The following is a 23,173-nucleotide window of genomic DNA, read 5'->3' as shown; positions in this document are numbered from 1 at the left end:
TACAGCGCTTCTGGGAGCCGCGGATAGCTGTGTATAATGCTCGGTCGGAATGGCCCGCTGGTTCAAGGAGCACCTGGGTTTCAAAACCTCCAAAGCCCCGCCGCCCGCGCCTCCCAAGCCGGACTACAGGCACTTCCAGGCCGGCCGTGTGCGCTCCGCCAGCCGCTTCCCCCCGCTCCAGCAGCTCCAGCAGCAGCCAGACATCCTGACCGCATACAAGCTGCAGAAAGACTTGGACTTCGAGGACCCGTACACGCCGGGCGGAAACGCGTCTTTCACGGGCAGCCTGGGCTCCTCCGCAGGCGCTCCGGAGGTCCGGTTCGGGTCTCCGATACACCGGCTCATCAAGGTGGAGGCGGCTGAGCGGAGCGCCTCGAGCCCGGGCAGCAGCAGCGGAGTCACCGCGGTCAAAACACCCACATCCCCGCCCGCGGAGCCCGACAACTGCGGGGGAAAAGCGGACAAGGTAAGAGTCAGAAGAGCTCTACACTACCTATAACACTCTTTAACACAAACACACACACACCACACAGAGCCCGACAACTGCAGAGGAAAAGCGGACAAGGTAAGAGTCGGGAGAGCTCTGTACTTACTATTACAGACGCAGAGCCCGACAACTGCGGAGGAAACTACAGGCTACTACTAAGTTAACTATAACACGCTTTCTCTCACACACTGAGCATGCTTCAGGACACTTGCATATAAAACTATTATACTAATAATAAATAGAAATAAGACGTTTAAATAAATTTTAAATAATATTGAGTGAAACTTAATTTTCATTTTAAATGAAAAATAGAGTTTTAGGACCCCCCCCCCCCCCCCCCCCCCCCCCCCCCCCAAACACACATACACACACACAGAGAAAGAGAGAGAGCATGCACTCGGTACACTTGCATATAAATAAAAAACATTAATAATAAATAGAAATGAGAATTTTAGTCAATATTAAACAATATTGATTGAAACCTTTTATTTGTTAAATATAAAATAGAGTTTTAGTCAGACAGACACACACACACACACACACACACACACAAACACAAACTGAGCATCAGGACACTTACATATTTGTGCAACATAGAATAAAGGCGTTGATTTACAAAATAAAAAATAAATGAAAATAAGATATTTCAGTCAATAATAAATACTAGTTTTAGAAACTCTTAATATTAAAAATGTATATATAAAAATCAATTGAAAAATAATATGACCTATTATTGATATTATTTGATTTTATTTTAAAATATAAAATAGTTTGTATGAACTTTATCTGTAGTGTTAGTATTGTTGCGGACTCTCTCGTCATCATATACAGTGTCTTGACTGTCTTCATCACATTGAGAAAATATTTGCACATTTCCACATTCTGGCATACTTGAGCGTAAAGGCTACACTAGTGTTTCAGAACCAGTCAAACAGGTTGTTTTGTATGTTTGACGACGGTTAAAAGCTCTTATCATTGCTCTAAAACCTGAGGTGAACATCCAGCAACATCTCAGAGCTCAAATCTGCAGCTTTTACATGCTTTAGTGCATTAAACCCTTTATATAGTCTCTCTCTGTGTGTTATATTATTCTCCATATAGTTTCATCCAGAGATTCATCATCTTGAAATATTCCTGCACAGATGACGGCTGTATTTTGCATTTTATATCACTTTAGGATTAAAAAGGTTTACTTTGACATGACTGATTAAAATGACCCAATGTTGGGGTTTGTCCACATTTGACCCAACACTGGTTTATGTCGACCCAGCATTTTTAGGATTATTGAGGATTTATTAGCAGTTTGGAGCTGATGTGATGTGCATGTGTGTGTGTGTGTGTGCAAAAATGTTAAACTCATACTGCATTCTCGTATTCCCCTAAACGTGTGTGTGTGTGTGTGTGTGTGTGTGTGCAATATGTTCTCGCATGTCGTGAGCATTCTTGCATAGTGTTATGTAAAGCGGTGATGTGTGTGTGTTTGTGTGTGAGGTAAAAATCATCCTGAGACTTTCTGCTCTTCATTCCTGACACACCTTTTCCTGTGAGGTGTGTGTTCTGTGATCTCACTACACACACACACTGACATGATGCAATCACACATGCGTTAGGCACACACTGTGATGTCATACACTCACTAGGGCTGGTGAATTATGGGGAAAACAAACTCTAAATTATGATTATTTTGGTCAATATTGCAAGCATGATTATTTAAAGTGTCACCAAACTATTTAATTAAAGATATATTTGATGTTATAATAATATATTTGACAAATATATAATAGATATTTCTCTGATGGTTCTGATGAGTCACTTAAAGAGTCAATTATTCAAGTGATTCATTCAAAGAAACTGATTCATTTAGTATTATTATAGTATTTGAATGATATCAGTGTGAGTTTCTAAATTAATTGTTAAATGATCATTGGTATACATGACAGAAATCAATATAAAAATGAAACACAAAGTAATCCCAAACACTGTCAATTTAATTAATTTAATGTAATATTATTGTTTTTTGTATTATTATTTTTATTTTATTAACAAAATGGTATTTCCTCAGTGCACTCTGTGCTCTACTTCACTTGCTTTCACTCTTTTAACTGGACTGTATTAGTGGACTAATGTAGGGGATAGTGAATAAGGGTGCAGGGTAGATGTGTCACAGACAGCCTGGAAATAAAGAACCTGCAATAATAGACGGGATGAGGAAAATTATTTAAAACGTTTCATTATACGGCTGTCTGGAATACTTGATTCTGGTTGGTCAGTCACCACAGGGTATGTTATTACCAGATAACAACTGCTGAATAACACAGACTATATTTAAATGCTGGTCTGTTTCTGCTACTGTTTTTCACTGATTGACGCCATCTAGTGTCTAAATAATGCGCAGGTTAGTGTATACTCCATCAGCTGTTTTAGTCTGTCTCCATCTAGTGTCTGAATAATGCACAGGTTAGTGTATACTCCATCAGCTGTTTTAGTCTGTCTCCATCTAGTGTCTGAATAATTTACAGGTTAGTGTATACTCCATCAGCTGTTTTAGTCTGTCTCCATCTAGTGTCTGAATAATGCACAGGTTAGTGTATACTCCATCAGCTGTTTTAGTCTGTCTCCATCTAGTGTCTGAATAATGCTCAGGTTAGTGTATACTCCATCAGCTGTTTTAGTCTGTCTCCATCTAGTGTCTGAATAATGTGCAGGTTAGTGTATACTCCATCAGCTGTTTTAGTCTGTTTGTCTCCATCTAGTGTCTGAATAATGCGCAGGTTAGTGTATACTCCATCAGCTGTTTTAGTCTGTTTGTCTCCATCTAGTGTCTGAATAATGCTCAGGTTAGTGTATACTCCATCAGCTGTTTTAGTCTGTTTGTCTCCATCTAGTGTCTGAATAATGCGCAGGTTAGTGTATACTCCATCAGCTGTTTTAGTCTGTCTCCATCTAGTGTCTGAATAATGCTCAGGTTAGTGTATACTCCATCAGCTGTTTTAGTCTGTCTCCATCTAGTGTCTGAATAATGCTCAGGTTAGTGTATACTCCATCAGCTGTTTTAGTCTGTCTCCATCTAGTGTCTGAATAATGCGCAGGTTAGTGTATACTCCATCAGCTGTGAGAGTGTTTGAAATTTAAATACCATATTTTTAACTCGACTGTTGATTTTTTTTTTTCCGTATTTGACCCAATGTTGGGTTCAAACAACTCAATATTTTATCAGAGTGTAGCACGTGTGTGTGTGTGTGTGTGTGTGTGATGTGATGTGCTGTGCTGTACTGTACAGGAGTGTGTGTGTGACTGTTCATCATTCCGCTTGTGTATTGACCACACACAAACGCACGCACGCGCACACACACACACAGAGCTCTGAAAAGGCCAGCTAATGTCTTAATGACTCTACGAGTGTGTGATAATTGTGCCGACGCTCCTCTAATGCTCAGAATGCCGATATCTGTGTGTATCAGGATTGTGAAACAGCAGCGCTGCTCATTAATGCTGGAGATTCTTTATTCTCTGGAGAGAAACACCACGAACAGCGAATCACTGCACACACACACACACACACACACACACACACATTAATTAATGTTGATGGGTTTGGAGCACCTTTTGTAAAGCTGTATTAAAACAGTCATTATTGTGACGCGCGGTACAAATACAGTGGAATTGAGTTGAATTTGAGGGTGAAGATTGTCTACTTTACATAAACGACTATAGTAGACTATTAGAGTAGATATCTCACAGGACAAGACTCAATAACAACTAAACATTCAATCACTCATTTTCCTTCAGCGTAGTCCCTTTATTCAACAGGGGTCACCACAGCAGAATGAACCGCTAACTATTCAGTGCTATAGGTGGGTCACTGGTTCAAGTCCCAGCTGGGTCAGTTGGTGTTTCTGTGTGGAGTTTGCATGTTCTCCCCGTATTGGTGTGGGTTTCCTCCGGGTGCTCCGGTTTCCCCCACAGTCCAAACACATGCGCTATAGGGGAACTGATCAACTAAACTGGCCGTAGTGTATGAGTGTGTGTATGGGTGTTTCCCAGTACTGGGTTGCAGCTGGAAGGGCATCCGCTGCATAAAACATAATGAAATAGTTGGCAGTTCATTCCACTGTGGCAACCCCTTCTTTTCTTTTTTGTGTTTTTATTGTTAGCTATCAGACTCTCTCAGTTGAGAGCGCTTTTTTATATGATCATCAATTATCATTTCAGAGCAGTGCTAATTACACACGCACACACACACACACACACACACAGAGAGAGAGAGAGGTGAGACTGCTGAAGGACTCCTGAAAGTGAATTAGTGAAGGATAAACAGTAGATAATGAAGGCAAACAGAAGTGTGTGTGTGTGTGTGTGTGTGTGTACAGTGACCTTGTAGAGGCGTCTGCTGCTGCTCTGAACACTGCAGACTGGATTAAAGTGTAAGTGTTGAGCTGTGTTCAGCTTGAGGAGTCAGTATCTGCTTTACTGGAGGATTGATTCAGATGATCAGATGAAGTATTAATCAGGGTTAAGATGCTGTAAAAACTGATGTCAGATCAGCCATCAGTGATTCAACATGCACCGAGAGTCTGTTTCAGCATCCAGCATTCATTCATTCATTTACCTTTCAGCTTAGTCCCTTTATTAATCAGGGGTCGCCACAGCGGAATGAACCGCCAACTATTCCAGCATACTGTATGTATTACACAGCGGATTCCCTTCCAGCTGCAACACAGTACTGGGAAACACCCATACACACTCATTCACACACACTCATACACTACAGCCAGTTTAGTTGATCAGTTCCCCTATAGCGCATGTGTTTGGACTGTGGGGGAAACCGGAGCACCCGGACGAAACCCACGCCAACACGGGGAGAACATGCAAACTCCAAGCGCCAGCTGACCCACCTGGGACTCGAACCAGTTACCTTCTTACTGTGAGGTGATTGTGCCACCCACTGCGCCACCGTGACACTTTTGCAGATGGTGCTAAAATAAATATTTCACACACACTATATATGTGTGTGTGTGTGTGTGTGTGTGTGTGTGTGTGTGTGTGTGTGTGTGTGTGTGTGTGTGTGTGTGTGTAGAGCTCTGCTGCTGGTGACTCTGACAGCTGAGTCTGGGCTTGGGCTTCAGGATTGAGGAAGTGCTGTTTTCCTGACAGGAAGTGTTTACAGCTCCTGACAATCCCTTACACTGGGCAAGTCTGATCTTGAGCCTTGAAATAGACGGGGAGCGGCTCACACACACACACACACACACACACACACACACACACACACACACACACAGACACACATACATACATCATCAACCCTGATTTAAAGAATTTGAAGCTATAGCGTAAAGGCTTTATACGTGTGTGTGTGTGTGTGTGTGTGTGTGTGTGTATGTGTGTGTGTCTGTGTCTCCACTGGGTCAGTGTGTGATGCTGATGTCCTCTACGCTGTGGTTCTCCTCCAGGGTTGTGTGCTGTTGTGTTTGTATGACTGAGTGTGTGTGTGTGTGCATGTTTTTGTGTGTGAGAGAGTGTTTTTGTGCACACGTGTGTATGTGTGTGTGTGTGTGTGTGTCGTGGTCATTTTCTCAGGCTCTGGTCCTCCAGCAGGGTTGTGTTGTGTGTGTGTGTGTGTGTGTGTGTGTGTGCGTGTGTGTGTGTGTGTGTGTGTGTGTGTGTGTGTGTGTGTGTCTACGTGTCCTCTGGTTCTCCTGAGGGTCGTCTGAGGTCAGTGTGTTTCCGTCTGTAATCAGGAGCTCCAGCACTGACCTCAGTCCGTCACGCTTGTGTTCCTGCGTCCACTACAATAACACACACACACACTATGCATTATAGTGCTAATAATAATGGGCTTCATGTCTTTGTTTCCTCTTCATTTTGGTTAGTGTTATGCAACTTTGAGTTCCTACAGATGTTCCTCTTCTGCAGATGTTGCTGACGTGAGTGTGTCTTACACTCGATATATCTGTGTGCTGAAATATGTGCTGCATTACAAATGTGCCATCCTCTATTTGAGCAGCAGCACTCTGTGTGTGTGTGTGTGTGTGTGTGTGTGTGTGTGTGTGTGTGTGTGTGTGTGTGTGTGTGTGTGTGTGTGTGTGTGTGAGTGTGTGTGTGTGAGTGTGACAGAGAGAGAATTGGGTTTTCTCAAGCATGTCGGCAGTGTTTAATCTGGAATATAAACTGGACTGATGGAGCGCTGGTCAGGAGTGTGTGTTTGACTGTGTGAGTTTATGGAGATGCATTTATGTGTGTGTGTGTATGTATCAGGTTTAGGTTGACTTGTACTTGTGGTGTTTCTCCTTTATAAGCTCAGTGGAGTCTGCTGAATCTGTTTCATTATTCCAGCAGTTTTTCATTGGTCGAATATATATTTGCTGCAGTGAAATATTTCAACACAATCAGAAAAGTATAATTGATAATTGATCACACCTTTAACCTGTGGAATTATTCAAACCAGTGGCAAGAGCTTAAAAGTAACCCAATCTGCTGGAAAACTGTGGATTTGGCAACCCTGTGTGTCAGCTGAAGAGGATATGAGTTTATTTATTTGAGCTCACCTTATTAGATCATAATGTAGAGGTTACAGATTAGAGATAGTCAGCAGAGATACAGATGCACACTAAAAAAAGAAAAAGAAAGTTATTTCCAGGTTTTTAAAATGATGTTTACATAGTCTACAATATCTGTGATGTGTGTAAAGTTACTTATGTATTATTCTTAGGACTGGATTCCATCTTGCTTCAGAGTTCTCCATCTGACAGGAACAAGTTGTTCTTTCAATTTCCTAAATTTTCCCAATAATCATTCATTCATTCATGCATGCATGCATTTTCCTAGGCCATCCGTCCGTCCATGCGTGAATTTAATCAATAATAGTTTCTGCATGTTTGATGCATCTTAAATCACTATTTTATTCATTGTTGATGTAAGCTGCAGTGATTTGGCAGCTGTTGAAATGTCATGCCTATAAGAGGAATAAATAAATGGAAAACGATCAGCATTGTAAAGTCGTTGCATCACTGCACTTTTCACCCCTTAGACTTCCACTCATACTCATGCGAATGCAGCAGACAAAAAAACGCAAGCTCTTGCAAGTTTCCATGTTTGTTGCGTTGCAAGTTTGGTGAACTCTGACCTGCAAAATCACGTCACATGACAGCGTGAGACCAATCACAGGTCAAACCAAAAATCTGGACAGAAATTTTTGCATTTGGCGCAGTGGGTAGCACAATCGCCTCACAGCAAGAAGGTTGCTGGTTCGAGTCCCGGCTGGGTCAGTTGGTGTTTCTGTGTGGAGTTTGCATGTTGCATGCGTGTTGGTGTGGGTTTCCTCCGGGTGCTCCGGTTTCCCCCACAGTCCAAACACATGCGCTATAGAGGAACTGATCAACTAAATTGGCCGTAGTGTATGAGTGTGTGTGTGTGAGAATGAGTGTGTATGGGTGTTTCCCAGTGATGGGTTGCAGCTGGAAGGGCATCCGCTGTGTAAAACATATGCTGGATAAGTTGACAGTTCATTCCGCTGTGGCGACCCCTGATTAATAAAGAGACTAAGCCGAAAAGAAAATGAATGAGTGAATGAATCACTTGTTTTTTATTGCCTGATCATCTTTAATCCTGTGCCTATTTGCAGCGCCGTACGACAAGCACAAACTCTAGTGTGACTGCAGGATGAGAAATACAGCTAGGCTGCGTCCCAAACCGCATACTTCACATACTATACAGTACGCCAAAACCAGTCTGCGAGGAGAGTAGTATGTCTGAATTCAAAGAATTGGAAAATCAGTATGCGAGAAGTACCCGGATGACCGACTACTTCCGGCGAGATTCTGAAGTGCGCATCGCATGCACACTGCACTATCCCATAATGCCCCGTGAGAGAATTCATGAATGGGAGCGAAACAAGTTCAAGTACGTCCAAGTTCCATTCATACTGCTCACATTCATACTGTATAGCACACACTTTTCTAATGGCCGAGTAGTACGTTTAAATTCAAATGCAGTACCTTCTGAGTAGTAGGTAGTAGGTGCTTTCAGACGCAGCCCTAGATTGATCCTCAAATAAGTGTTCTGGCCTCAATCTGCAGATGATCAGACTGCTGGTAATGGCTTTCAGGATTGATTAGTGTTTGATTAGTCTGATTAGTATCTGCTGTAATGAGCAGCACATTCAGCTCTGCTCTGGTTTCTGCTGTAATCAACAGCTGACAGGAGCTCTGTGCTCTCTGAATCTCTGTCTGCTGGACGGATGCATTCAATTGAAGGTTATTAGTATTGCACATGTGTTCTTTAATAATTAATGATCTGCAGCAGCTTTACTAAAGATGCATGTTATTACCATCAGAAAGAGTTCAGGAGTTGAGCATTACAGCTGATAAATGCACGCTCAGTCTGCAGGTGTACTATATCATGCACTCTTCAAAAGGGTGATGTCTATTATCTGTTTATTCGTTTATTTGTTTGTTTACAGCCTCTTAAGGCCCAAGGTGCTTTTTTACATGCATTTTTTATTTCTCTTTGCTATTTGGGCTCATTAGAACCTAATTAGAATAAAAACCTAAGTATCATCTTTTGATATGATGTACTTTTAGAGGAAAATGATGTCCATATATGTGGACTCGTGGTCTGAATTTACATAAAACACTTTTTCCTGAAGGTTTTTTAATGCATATTTAACATAGATGCTTTTTTTTAACTTGCTTTGACTGTCAGAGAGTAAAAACAATTTTTTTTCCCATTTTGGACAGTTAAAAATAGGGTTTGGGACATTTCATCTGCTGCAAAACAGTTGCAGAACGACACCGTATGTCTGTAAGTAAATAGTCAAAGTATTGGTTCTGCCGACAAGGTTCAAAGTATTTTAAATAGCCACTTCAGAGCTAAAATGTGCTGTCCTCTTATGTCGACACTCATGCCCTAGGACAATTGTCTAAGTGTTGCTTTAGGAGGCTGCATGATACTGGAAAGGACTGACCTTGCAATATTTCGTTTTCCTGCTGTATATGTTGTGATATGAATACAATTTCACTGGATGACCTGATGTGTACAGCATGTCTAGTGCTTGTAGTGTGTGTTTAGTATGCAGTGTGTGTGTGTAGTAAGAGTAGTGTGTATTTTGTGATTGTAAACTCAGCGTTTAGGGTAATGACTTTAATAAATACCTCATTACTTCAGCTTAAATGGAGTAAGTTCACAGTACTCATATAGATTTAGTTTTTGAACTCAAATGGTTTGTTGTAATCAGTTTCCTCAAATGGTTTGAGTTGCTTTAACTTATTGGGTTGTACAGTACTCAGTTGGCTTGAGTTCTCTTATTGGTTTTACTGTGCTCAAATTGCTTCGTTTACTCAAATGGATTAAGTTCACAGTACTCATTAGGATTAGATTTTGAACTCAAATGGTTTGAGTTATCTTAACTTTTTGGGGGTTTACAGTGTAGTAGTATATGAAGCAAAATAATCTTGTGTCAGAAGGAAAAACTAGAATATTCCACTTCCCCATTGGCAGATTATTTTGCTGGTTTTAATGTAAAACTTCATTTTGAGCCATTATTTCTGAACACAAGACTATATGTCGTGCACGTCTAAGAAAATGCTGACTGGTTTAAGAGTTTGTAGATATTTGGACTAGAAGCAAGACACAAACTCTAAATAAGAACAGCTTATTTTGCAGTGTAAGGCAAGCAAACGTACAGTTAACCAGTTTATACTGTAGTATATTTGAAAGTGTTTAACCATTGAAATGATGGTCATTTTGTAGAGTGTGTGTGTGTGTGTGTGTGTGTGTGTGTGTGTGTGTGTGTGTGTGTGTGTGTGTGTGTGTGTGTGTGTGTGTGTGTGTGTGTGTGTTTGTGTTTCTGGTCTCTCCGTCCCGCAGAACAGCCTGTAATTACAGCACACTCAGAAAAATGCAGGCTTTCCAGAAAACTGACTTTTAAAGCACTAATTTTAGATCCTCAGTGATGTCGTCGTGTTTTTCTGCTCCAGCAAGAGTGCAGATGTTAAAAACGCTCCTTTATTTTTAACTCCACGTCTGTCAGGATAAATAATGTTTGATTTGGGATGTAAAGTTCAATGCTGAAATGATTATCCCCCTGTGTCTAAAATGATCATTCTTTTTCAAACACATTTATAATCATAATAGTTTCAATAACTGATTTATTTTCTCTTTGTCATGATGACAGTAAATAATATTAGACTAGATATTCTTCTAGACACTAGTATTCAGCTTAAAGTCACATGTAAAGGCTTAACTAGGGTAATTAGGGTAAAGTTAGGGTAATTAGGCAAGTCATTGTATAACAGTGGTTTATTCTGGAGACAATCCAACACTAATATTGCTGAAGGGGGCTAATAATATTGACCTTAAAATGGCTTTAAAACTATTAAAAACTGCTTTTATTCTAGCTGAAATAAAGCAAATAAGACTTTCTCCAGAAGAAATTAGTTTTTTAGACCTAGTTGGAGCAGATTTGAGGAGATATTCAGATCAGATTTGTTTTTTATTTCCATAAGGGCTCCAAACATTTTCGCTGTGTATGTTTTGTAAACCAGCACTTGTGCAATGACTTGATATACTGATCATCAGGCTCTGGAGAACATTAGAAATGTATTGAGTTGAGAAATTGAGGATTAAATGCAGATACAGCAGCAGATTAAACTCAGTTCTGTGCTGGAGAAGAGCCAAGACTGCTGTAATATTATCCTCATTCATTTCTGATTTCTGTCAGAAGAGTGACAGCTGCGTTCTGGACGAGTGTCATGCAGGACAGATAGGGAGAGAGAGAGAGTATATATATTGATTTATTTAGTGTAAAGTATAGACCTATATTATAGACTTATATTATTTTATATAATCTATTATAGTATATTATATATGTATTTTATTTATTCATTTGTTCATTAATTTTCCTTTGTCTTAGTCCCTTTATTAATCAGGGGTCGTCAAAGCGGAATGAACTGCCAACTATTCCAGCATATGTTTTACACAGCGGATGCCCTTCCAGCTGCAACCCAGTACTGGGAAACACCCATACACACTCATTCACACACACACACACACACACTTATGCACTACGGCCAATTTAGTTCAATTTAAGTCCCCTATAGCGCATGTGTTCGGACTGTGGGGTAAACACCCGGAGGAAACCCACACCAACACAGGGAGAACATGCAAACTACACACAGAAACACCAACTGGGACACGAACCAGCGACCTTCTTGTGCTAACCACTGAGCCACTGTGCTGCCCCTATTTATTTATAATGTACAAATATAGATATATATATATTATATACACATATTATATTGTTATGTTATATTATGTATGCTATTTATTTATTATGTGTAAATTATAGACATATGCATGTATTATCTATTGTAGTATATTACATTATATATGTATTACATTTATTTATTTATTAGACATAAATTATAGAAGTTTATTTTTATAAATTTTTTTATTTGCACATGCTTTCAAACAGTGAAATGAGTAAGAAATTAGTCAATGGAAATATATAGTATATGCATGAAATATGGTGTCATTGCTTTGCAAAAAAAGAAAAGAAAAGGTAAACAAATGCATCATAAAATTAAATATTTCTGTTTACATTTTTTAATATAGTAATAAATCTGTTTAATGAGAGATTTTTGGAGATTTTAAGTCATATTAATCAATATTTATATACTTTATTGTGTATTTAAATGAACTTTTCAGACTATATATATAATTAGAAACTAATTTAAATACCATATTAATGATATAATTAATAACTTTGCCCACATACATTCATCACAGAATGAAGATGATCAGTGGCAGATCTCTCACTGTGTCAGGAGGTCAGCTCTTATCTCTTGACGTCATTAAACAGGTTTTTAACTAATCAAGATTTGAAGGTGATCTTAACTATGGTTGTGACGGTTGCATGTTCACCTGGCTGGAGTGGTTGGACAGCTCTCCGTCAATATTAGCTAATATAAAAAGAGAATTTGTGTTTTGTGAGGAAACTGAGCCCAAAGGACACACATCTAATGAAAATAAAACGAGACCCAGAACAGAGCCCTGTGGGACGCCGCAGTTTATTACAGCCAGATATCAAGACAAATTCTCACTGCTGTCAGAAAATGTTCAGTCCTCCCAATAAGAAGCGAACACGCAGTGTAGATTATATTTGATTGAACATATCGATAGATAAACAAACAGAAGATTGCGGTTTATGTGGCTCATTTGAGGTCTATTTGTAGATCTCCAATTATGGTCTCGCTCCTGTCTTTCTCTGACCGCAAGCCATGGAGAACAATTACAGAGAAGCACTTGCAAAACACACACAGTGACCTTCTACAAAGAATGTGAAGTATGTGTGATGAATGCCGGTTGTTTATTTTACCAACTGGTTGATGACTGCTGTTTTGCATGATGCGGCTGAGACTGTAGTTTTCGGGATGTATCTGAAGTTTGGGATGTAAATTAAAAGGTATTTGTGAAGTTAGTGCATTTAAAATAGCTCTGAAAAGTTGTGAGGTGAAATCATTTTTAATTCTTTAGACTATTAAACAATATCTTTTGAATACAGTTTGCTTATTTTGTGGTGTTTTCGCTTAATTTTCTGTTATTGATTACATTATGAGATGTTGATCTCTGCTCTGTCCACTTCTAATGTTGAAAATTCAACAGATAACAAAGTGACTTTTATTGATTATTAAAATTGTATTTATTTTAGTGGTTTGAAATAATATAATGTATAATGTAAGATAAATAGTAGACGCGATGTATTTTTAATATTTATTTGTTGTTGTACAAAAAAGTGCATAAAACAATACCTTCCTAAATAATATGTCCTTGTAAATATCATTAGCATGAAAAGGAGCAAAAGTTGTCATGGTCACACTGCCCCCTACTGTCCAATTTACCTACAATGAATGGTAAAGTAAGTTTTTAAGGGAGGTTTCATAAAAATGTAGACTGAAGCCTGCATCACAGATGAGCCTGTGTTGGATTCAGCTTCTGCTGTGCTTGATTTGCTCCAAACCATCTCATATGGTGGACCTTCTGCCCCAGAGGAATACAGAGACTCGTCCAAAATCAAAGTCCAAACCTCCGTCAGGGACCGGCGCAGCAGATGGCACTGAACGCTTTCCATGTTTCTGGGGCAAAATCACCAGCAGGATGTGCTTTAAACTGCAGAAACTCCAACAACATGTAATCATTACCCCTTTAGCTTTCAAGATAAAAAAGACCTATTTCTTTGCTTAAATAGTGTTCCTGACACAACTCTTAAGCGAATTTTGAGTATTTTTTTTTACCTTTTATTGAGCGAAGGATCATATATTGTAACTTAATTGACACTGATTGCAATGTATACATACAGTGTACATATTTAAAGTAATAAAAGTAAATTATTGAAATAACCCAGAGTAATACTTCAGGGTTTTTCCAATGGGTATTTCAATAATTGCTCCATAAAGCACTTTTAATAAAGCAAGTTTATTTCATCTCTGTCTTTGTGCTGTTGTATTTATCTATAGTCATTTGTTTACTCTATAATTTTATGCACATGTCCTACAAAATTATCAAAATCAATCTTTATCTTTTACCAGATCTATTCAAATCTTTTGGTCAAATCAGATTCACATGTATTGCAGAAAAACTAAATATTGCAATGTCTATTTATTCAATATTTGGTGGATAATGAACAGTGTTGTGAAACAATACCCCAGTTTCCTGTACAACAGTTGCATTACAGCTGCAGAACGCAGTGTGTGATTGCATGCTTGCTGTCACACGTGCATAAATCTTTGTGTAGCTTGTATTTTACGCTCCGTTGGATGACTGGTATTCCAGCACAACACTTCCTCATACAGAAGTGAATTGTTTTGTCACATCCTCCCTTGATGGTGTATTTTGAAGCCCGGAGTTGTTGATTACAGCTTTGTGGTGTCAGGAGACTAAATTCCAATATGACAGACAGTCTAGCAGTAACGAGTCAATCTCTGAGCGTTGGTCATGTGCATCTAATTACCATCGTACCCTTTAGAGAAAGAAGAGGCCTGCAATTAAACGTGTCTGCGTGCCAAAGCTTGTGTTTGTGCAGTGTTGTGTGAACGGAGAGGAACGGTTCATAGTCTTCTTCTGTTGAACGTCTTTGTCTGACTTTTGAGTCGTCTTAGTCTCAGACGGCACACCCACAAAACCACCCACAGTCCCTCGCTGACCGCCTCAAACATACTGCCACACGCATTATACCACAATACCAGGCCTACATTAATGCATTGTGGAAGGTGAATAAGGATTATTGTAAAGTGTTTGACAACTGTGAATCATTAGAATAGAAGGGGAAGAGAAAAGTTTGTGGAAAACTTAAACAGCGAGAAATTAAAAGAGGAGCCAGAACAGAGCCCTGTGGGACACCACAGTGTAATATTACTATAGAGAAGGAAAAACCCCCAATACTAATGGAAAAGACTTTGACTTAAGATTAAATTTGGTTGTCTTCAGCAAAGTAAACTCTGTTCTGTGCTAATTTCTGCAAAATCTTGAATAAACCATGAATAAAAGTCATGACTAGAACTTTAAATGAATCTCAGAGATTAGTTTAGCCTTTATTGGGCAATAAACCATATATATCTTCACTGACATTGATTAATAATATAAAAAGTGGTTTATTTCATCTGTATCTTTCCTCTGCTGTATTTATCAATGCTTGTAATCAGTTTATTATATTTCATGCAAATCCACTCTCCAACTAAATCATCTTAATTAGTCTACACTAGGCCTACATCAGGGGAGTGTTGAAGGTGGATTATTGATACTACACTACCAGGCCGCATTGTGGAAGGTGAATAAGTATTATTGTAAAGTGTTTGACAACTGTGAATTATTAGAATTGAGATTTGATAAAGAGAAGTTTGCAGAAATTATACGCAGTGAAAATAAAAGAGGAGCCAGAACAGAGCCATGTGGGACACCACAGTGTAATATTACTATAGAGAAGGAAAAACCCCAATACTAATGCAAATGGTTTCACTCTTTAGATCAGATTTGGTTATCTTCAGCAAAGTAAACCCTGTGCTGTGCTACTTTTTACAGTAACAATATATTCATGAATAAAAGTCATGACTACAACCTTAAATGACTCTCAGAGATTAATTAAACCTTTATTGTGTAAAAAAACATATATCTTCACTGACCTTGATTTGCAATATAAAAGTGGTTTATTTCATCTGTATCTTTCCTCTGCTGTATTTATCTATGCTTGTAATCAGTTTATTATATTTTAAGCAAATCCACTCTCCAACAAAATCATCTTAATTAGACTATACTAGGCCTACATCAGGGGAATGATTGATACCCCAATACCAGGTCTACAATAATGCATTGTGGAAGGTGAAGGATTGCTATATTAAGGTGTTTGACGACTGTGAATCATTAGAATAGAGATTAAATAAAGAAAAGTTTGCAGAAAATATATGCAGTGAAAATAAAGCGGACCTAGAACAGAGCCCTGTGGGACACCATGATGTAATATTGTTATATAGATAGAACATTTCTCAATATAATGGAAATGGTTTCACTCATAAGATCAGATTTGGTTGTCTTCAACAACGTAAACTCTGTGCTGTGCTAATTTCTACAATATCATGAAATAAACATGAATAAAAGTCATGACTAGAACTTTAATTGAATCTCAGAGATTAATTTACTCTTTATTGGGCAAGGAACCGTATATATCTTCACTGGCCTTAAATTAAAATCTAAAAGCGATGTTTATTTCATCTGTATCTCTGCTCTGTTTTGTTTATCTATGCTTGTAATCAGTTTATTATATTTTATGCAAATGCACTCCCCTACAAAATCATCCCAATTAGTCTGTGCCAGGCCAACAGTAATGGATTGTGGAAAGAGAATGATTATTATTTTAAAGTGTTTGACTGCTGTGAAGCATTAGCATAGAGATTTATCAACAGAGAAAAGTTTCTGGACACACAAGCAGTGAAAATAAAAGCGGAGCCTGAACAGAGCCCTGTGGGACACCACAGTTTAATATTGCTAGAGAAAAATCCCCAATACTAATGAGAACGGTTTTGCCCTTTAGAACAAATTTGGTTAAGTTAAGCAAAGCAAACCCAGTGCTACAATATCATTAAATAAGCATGAATAAAATCATGACTAGAACCTGTAATGATTCTCAGAGTCTCATTAAGCCTTTATCTGGCGATGAACTTTTTACAGTACCTTTATTCACCTTCATATGCAATATAAAAGTTATAATGTTTTTAAACTCTTGCAATAATCCACAATAACACTGCAGGTTGTTTCCAATACTCCAGGGAATTTCAATGAGTGGGTTAATTCATTCAGTCTGTTTTCTGTTGTAATTTTAAAGCAATATATACTGTATTTATAATAGTTAATAAGGAATCTAAAACATGAAGGTGGCGAGTGTGATGAGGCTGGGATGAGAATCAGCACCTCCATGTCCGAGGCCCTAGTGCTCCACCGGAAAAAGGTCTCCATCTCCAGGTTGGAGGAAAGTCTTTACCCCAGGTGGAGGAGTTCACGTCTCTTGTGGTTTTGTTCATGAGTGAGGGAAGGATGGAGTGTGGGATCGACAGACAGATCTGGGAAGCAGTAATACGGTCAATGTACTGGTGTGTTGTGGTAACGGAGCTGAGCCGAAAGGCAAAGCTCTCGATTTACCGGTCAATCTACGTTCCTACTCTCACCTGTGCTCATGACAAGATCTCAGATACAAGGACAAGATCTCAGATACAAGCAGCCGAAAAGAGTTTCCTTCACAGGGTGGCAGGGCGCACTCTTATAGATAGGGTGAGGAGCTCTGTCAACCAGGAGGAGCTCGGAGTAGAGCCACTGCTCCTCCACATCCAGAGAAGTCAGCTGAGGTGGCTCGGGGATCTGTTTCTGATGCCTCCTGGACGCCTACCTTGGGAGGTGTTCCAATCACGTCCCACCAGGAGCAGGCCAAGGGGAAAACTCAGGACATGCTGGAGGGACCATGTCTTTCGGCTGGCCTGGGAACACCTTGGGATCCCCCCGGAGAAGCTGGAGGAAGTGTCTGGGGAGAGGGAAGTCTGGAGTTCTCTCCTGAGGCTGCTGCCCCTGTGACCCGGCCCCGGAAAGGTGGAAGAAAGTGAATGAATGAATGAATGAATGACTTTTATATATCCCTTTTTGTTTAAACTTTTTATATTATTTTTGTTCATGAATGGTTTTAAAATCTTTTATACACATCTTTAAAGTGTTCCTTCTCATAATGTTTTGTTTAGTTCATATACCTACAGACAGTAGCATCACAGACAGTAAGACTGTGCTTTGTTAGTGTAAAAGTCAAGTGACCTGTGGTGTAGCTGAGTGATTCTTGGCCGTGATACAGATCTAGTGTAGTTTTTTGAGAGTATTTGTGTGTGTATTGTATAATTACAGTATATTTGAGTATGATTCCTTCTGTGCGCTTCTCCACAGACGTCAGGTTTTTGCATCTCTTGAGTCTTGTACCTGTGGAGAGAGGAACAGTGGGAGAGAAATAAATTGATGAAAGTTTGAGAATAAGACTCTGTGCTTTGATTCTCTTCTGCATAGTAACCCAGACCTGCTTAATTTTTTGTGCAACTTTAATACACTCAGCTTGGGTTAAGTCAGATTTAAAAAACAGAGAAACAAATGGTCACACTTTATTTTAAGGTACAATTCTCCCTGTTATTAAACCATTAACTATGACTATGAATTTGCTGCTTATTAGTTATTAAGGTAGTAGTTGTGTTTAAGTAGGATGTAGATGTGGAATAAGATAATCAAGATTATATGCTTTATAAATGTTAATAAACAGCCGATATCTTAATGATAGGCAGGTAACAGGCTACTAGTTCATTTATTCATTTTCTTTTTGAGTTAGTCCCTTTATTAATCAGGGGTCGCCACAGCGGAATGAACCACTAACTCATCCAGCACATGTTTTACGCAGCGTGTGCCCTTCCAGATGCAACCCAGTACTGGGAAACACCCATACACTACAGCCAGTTTAGTTGATCAATTCCCCTATAGCGCATGTGTTTGGACTGTGGGGGAAACTGGAGCACCCGGAGGAAACCCACACCAACACGGGGAGAACATGCAAACTCCACACAGAAACACCAACTGACCCAGTTGAGGTTCGAACCAGCGACCTACATGCTGTGAGGTGATCGTGCTACCCACTGCACCACCGTGACGCCGTAGGCCACTAGTTAATAGTGAGAATTGTTACTTAACCTAAAGTGTTTCTAAGCAAATAATAATAATAATAATAATAATAATAATAATAATAATAATAATAATAATAATAATAATAATAATAAGTTGTTGAAAAGGAATAGTAAATATATTTATAATGTTACCAAGGAGTGTTGAGATAACGCATTAAACACTTTGGGTAAATACACAATCTTCAGGTTTTCTTGTCTGTACCGCCTTTGCTTTGTAAGTTGCCTTTAGTATCACATTTAGTTACCTTTTTTAAAATAAAGTGACTCCGGATTGTGATATATTACTTTTAAAAGTAACTTTACCAACTCAGATTTTTCGTGAAATGAATACAGACTTGGTGAGTAGAAAATTCACTTGAGCTTTAAATAATTAGTAAACCTGTGATTTAATTAATTTGTCTTAAAGGGGATCTATTTTGCCCCCTTTTAAAATGAGTCTGTGCTGTCTCTAGAGTGTGTGTGTGTGTGTGTGTGTGTTTGAGTTGAGAATAGCACACAGATAATGTTCTCCAGCTCTCTGAAACTGACCCTTTCAGTTTTTGATCCTAATCGTGGTTTTGATGACTGTCGCTTTAAATGCAAATGAGATTGTGCCCTTTTTCAGAAGAGGGCGGAGCCTCAAACACCTATGTGTCACCATAGCAACAGATTCAAAACTAATGGCAGGCGACTGCTTCTCACTCAGGGCTGTTTGCGCTAATGAGGGAGAGATTGTCACTAGTGGGCGGGGCTTCCCCCCTCTAATGACACGTACAAAGGGAGAATGTCAATCAAAGTGTTTCTGCATCAAGTCTGATTATAATAAACACAATTATTTAATTAATAGACTTAACTAATTTACCATTAGAGGCTGGATTTATTCACACACCGCTGACACACAACTGGGTTTAAACCCCGTATAAAAGTGTTTTCTGCATAATAGGTGCCCTTTTAAGGCACAGTTCACCCATAAATTAAAATTCTGTCATCATTTACTCACCCTTTACTCGTTCCAACACCTTTATGAGTTTCTGTCCTCTGTTGAACACTACAGAAGATATTTTGAAGAATGTTTTTATTTAGTATTTGCTTTTCTACTATGGAAGTGAATGGTTACAGGTTTCTTCAAAATATAGGGCTCTCAATAGTTTGGAGTGGGTAAATCTGAATTTTTGCGTGAACTATCCCTTTAAGATTATAATAGATACACAGCCATAACTTAGCTAATTTTCCCTCTTGTTTTATGTGAATTAGCTGATCATCCTGGAGGATTATGCAGACCCGTTTGATGCTGCGGATCAGGCGGGCGGCACACAGACCATCGCAGAAAAACCCCAGAGAATGATGGGTACATGGAGCCCTATGAAGCCCAGAAGATGATGGCCGGTAAGAGAAAATGTTAAAAATATTCATCATTCATGGTGTCTCACAGCAATTCATAACTTTCTGATTTAAAGTTAAAGCTTGATTTTAAAGTGGCTTTTAAAGGTTTTATTTAAGGGTTTGCTGCAAAAAATGCTTTAGAGTTTGTGTCTGAATATCTCCAAACCCTTAAATCAGTCAGCATTTTCTAGACAAGCTCAAAATATAGTCTCGTTTTCAGAAATAATGAGTCAAAATTAAGAGAGTTTTTACATAAAACAAGCAGAATAATCTGATAATGGGTATCTAACTGTCTTATTGTGATAAATTGCTGAAGGTTTTATCATCGTGTGCAGTATTATCACTACTATATTATCCTAAGCTGCAAAAAAGATGACTTTAACAGATATAATAACCAATAAATGTATAGTGTATTGCTCTATTGTCTATACATGTTCAGAGTGAACACACATTTTAAACCAATTTAATAGCAAAATGACTATAAAGTACAATAGGAAACACTTTATAGATCAAATCTCCCCATTGTCAGATTATTCTGCTTGTTTTAATGAAAATCTCTCTTCATTTTGACTCATTATTTCTGAAAACAAGACTAAATTTACTGCTGGTCTAGAAAATGCTGACTGATTTAAGAGTTTGGAGATGTTTGGACTAGAAACAAGACAGAAACTCTTGACCTAAAACACAACGTCCACTAGATGTGGCGTGAGTGAGTCTCGGAGAAGTGCTGTTTCATTTCCTCAGTGTTTATTTGTCTGTTTAGTGCTGCAAACGCTAAAGCAAGAGTCATTTAGACGCTCAGATTGCTTCAGGCGGAGTGAAACGGCTGCTTCATTTAGAGAAAATTCATGAGTCTGTTCAGTTAATATTCCTGCATCATCATCATCATCTCACCTGTCTTTGTTTCCAAAAGGAATGAATGAGGATTTTTCCTTCAAAGATTTGGTAAAGATATGCTGGGTTCACACAGTGGCTTGTGTTTTAAGTGGATTGAACATAAAACAATTCATTCATTCATTCATTCATTCATTCATTCATTCATTCATTCATTCATTCATTTTCCTTCAGCTTAGTCCCTTTAGTCATCAGGGGTTGCCACAATGGAATGAACCGCCATCTATTCCAGCATATGTTTTACACAGCGGATGCTCTTCCAGCTGCAAATCAATGCAGAAGTATGTGCAGCCTGACGAGTGTGTTCAGCATCGAATCCATTGTGTTCTGAATGGAATTGTTTGTTTTTATTCTAATATGTTCATTATAAAATACTAAAAAGTGTGTTAATATGAACGATGTTTTCTATTTATTTGTAAATATTATTAAATAAATGAGGAAATGACCCATGGCCACTTTAATGTAATAAGGTTTGTTATTTAACTTCGGCCCACAGCCTGCAATCAGGTTTAGTCTTCGGCCCTTCATGAGAAAATCAGAGCATCAGTGTCTTAGACTGTACATAGGATCTGGAGGAGAAAAGCAGCTTGTTTTGTTTTGTTTTTCATTATTATTTCATTTTTGCTTGTTTTTATACGTCACTGTTGTTTTGTCTAACTGAAGATGCAGATTTGTTTTGATCTGCAGCAGAGATGATGATCTACAGTGTATTGTAGAAGACGCCTGCGGTATTTCAGATGGTCTGTTTCTCTCAGTTTGAGACGAGGATTCACAGTTTAATCATTCTCTCAGTGTGACTCCAGCGTTACACTCGCTGTGTGTTTCATGTTTGACACCACGCTGCAAAAAATACCTTCCTTTCTTAGAGTTTTTGACTCGTTTCTAGTGCAAAAATCTACAAATACTTAAATCAAGAAGCTTTTTTAGTCAAGCACAACATATACAGAAATAATGAGTCAAAATGAAGAGAGTTTTAACATAAAACAAGCAGAATAATCAGCCAAAACACTCAAAATACAGAAACTGTTCATTAGCAGGTATACATTACAGTGCATATCGCAGAAAAACAGGATATCGTAATATATTTCATCTAATATCCTTCTTCTTTCATCTCTTCTTCTTTCCATTGGGCCATCTGTCCTGTCATAGCGGAGAGTAGATTAATAAATAAATAAAAGCCTCTTGGACACGCTCCGGAGCTTTTCTAAACAGAAGGGGAGATAAAGCTGACATTTTATTGGCTCGTTACTTCAGTGTTTAATTACTGTCCATCTTTGTTTGTTTGTTTATTTATTTATTTCACTGTTTGATTGATTTGTGCTTATTTGCTTGGTGAAATTGTGCACATTTTATTTTGTGTAATGCACTGCGACGCTTTAGGTTTAATAATGATATAGTCAGTGAGAGATATTCATTAAATTGCTTTCGGCTTAGTCCTTTATTCATCAGGTGTCACCACAGTGGAATGAACTGCCAACTCATTCATTCAATCATTTTCTTTTTAGCTTAGTCCCTTTATTAATCAGGGGTCACCACAGCGGAATCAACCGCCAACTGTTCCAGCATATGTTTTGCACAGCGGATACCCTTCCAGCTGCAACCCAGTACTGGGAAACACCCATACACACACACTCATACGCTACGGCCAATTTAGTTGATCAATTCCCCTATAGCGCATGTGTTTGGACTGTGGGGGAAACCGGAACATGCAAACTCCACACAGAAACACCAACTGACCCAGCCGGGATTCGAACCAGCGAGCTTCTTGCTGTGAGGCCACAGTGCTAACCACTGAGCCACCGTGCTGCTGACATCAGAAATGTTATTTGATCAGAAGCCAACTTTAACTCAGCTTAAAGTGACCGTATGGATGATATATATGAATGTTCTATGAGCAGATGCTGAGTTATGGATGTGTGTTTGTTTAAAGTGTCGTGAGGTGTCAGAGTTTATGCCTGAAATCCTCATCTCTGTGCTGCTGATGAAGGCTTTTCTACTGGTTTTGGGGTGAAATATGACTTGAGGTGTGTTTCTGACTGACCTGATGACATTTATAGTGTCTTAGAGTCTTAAAATGTCTGTCTTGGTGATGAGTTATGCCTTTCAAAGTGTGTGTGTGTGTGTGTGTGTGTGTGTGTGTGTGTGTTTATCTGTGTATATGTGTGACATGGTGGATGTGTGT

General features: G+C 38.8%; 1 protein-coding gene across 1 annotated transcript; it reads left to right on the top strand.

Annotated features, from left to right (window-relative positions):
- Nucleotides 1–20,094, top strand: zgc:158464 (uncharacterized protein LOC791139 homolog). Its single transcript, XM_056477920.1, has 2 exons — nucleotides 1–466; nucleotides 19,969–20,094. The coding sequence occupies exons 1-2, from the start codon at nucleotides 50–52 to the stop codon at nucleotides 20,092–20,094; spliced, it is 543 nt and encodes a 180-aa protein (XP_056333895.1). The 5' UTR covers nucleotides 1–49.
- The last annotated feature ends 3,079 nt before the right edge of the window (nucleotides 20,095–23,173 follow it).

This window comes from Danio aesculapii, chromosome 18 (assembly GCF_903798145.1).
Source record: "Danio aesculapii chromosome 18, fDanAes4.1, whole genome shotgun sequence".
NCBI classification, from domain to species: Eukaryota; Metazoa; Chordata; class Actinopteri; order Cypriniformes; family Danionidae; genus Danio; species Danio aesculapii.
Note: the sequence above shows the minus strand (reverse complement) of the source record. Positions and strands in the feature narration are given on the sequence as shown.

Coding starts and splice junctions, on each gene's coding strand:
- zgc:158464 (XM_056477920.1), top strand. CDS start 50: ATGGCCCGCTGGTTCAAGGAGCACCTGGGTTTCAAAACCTCCAAAGCC. Junction 467..19,968: donor GCGGGGGAAAAGCGGACAAG/GTAAGAGTCAGA, acceptor TATGTGAATTAG/CTGATCATCCTGGAGGATTA.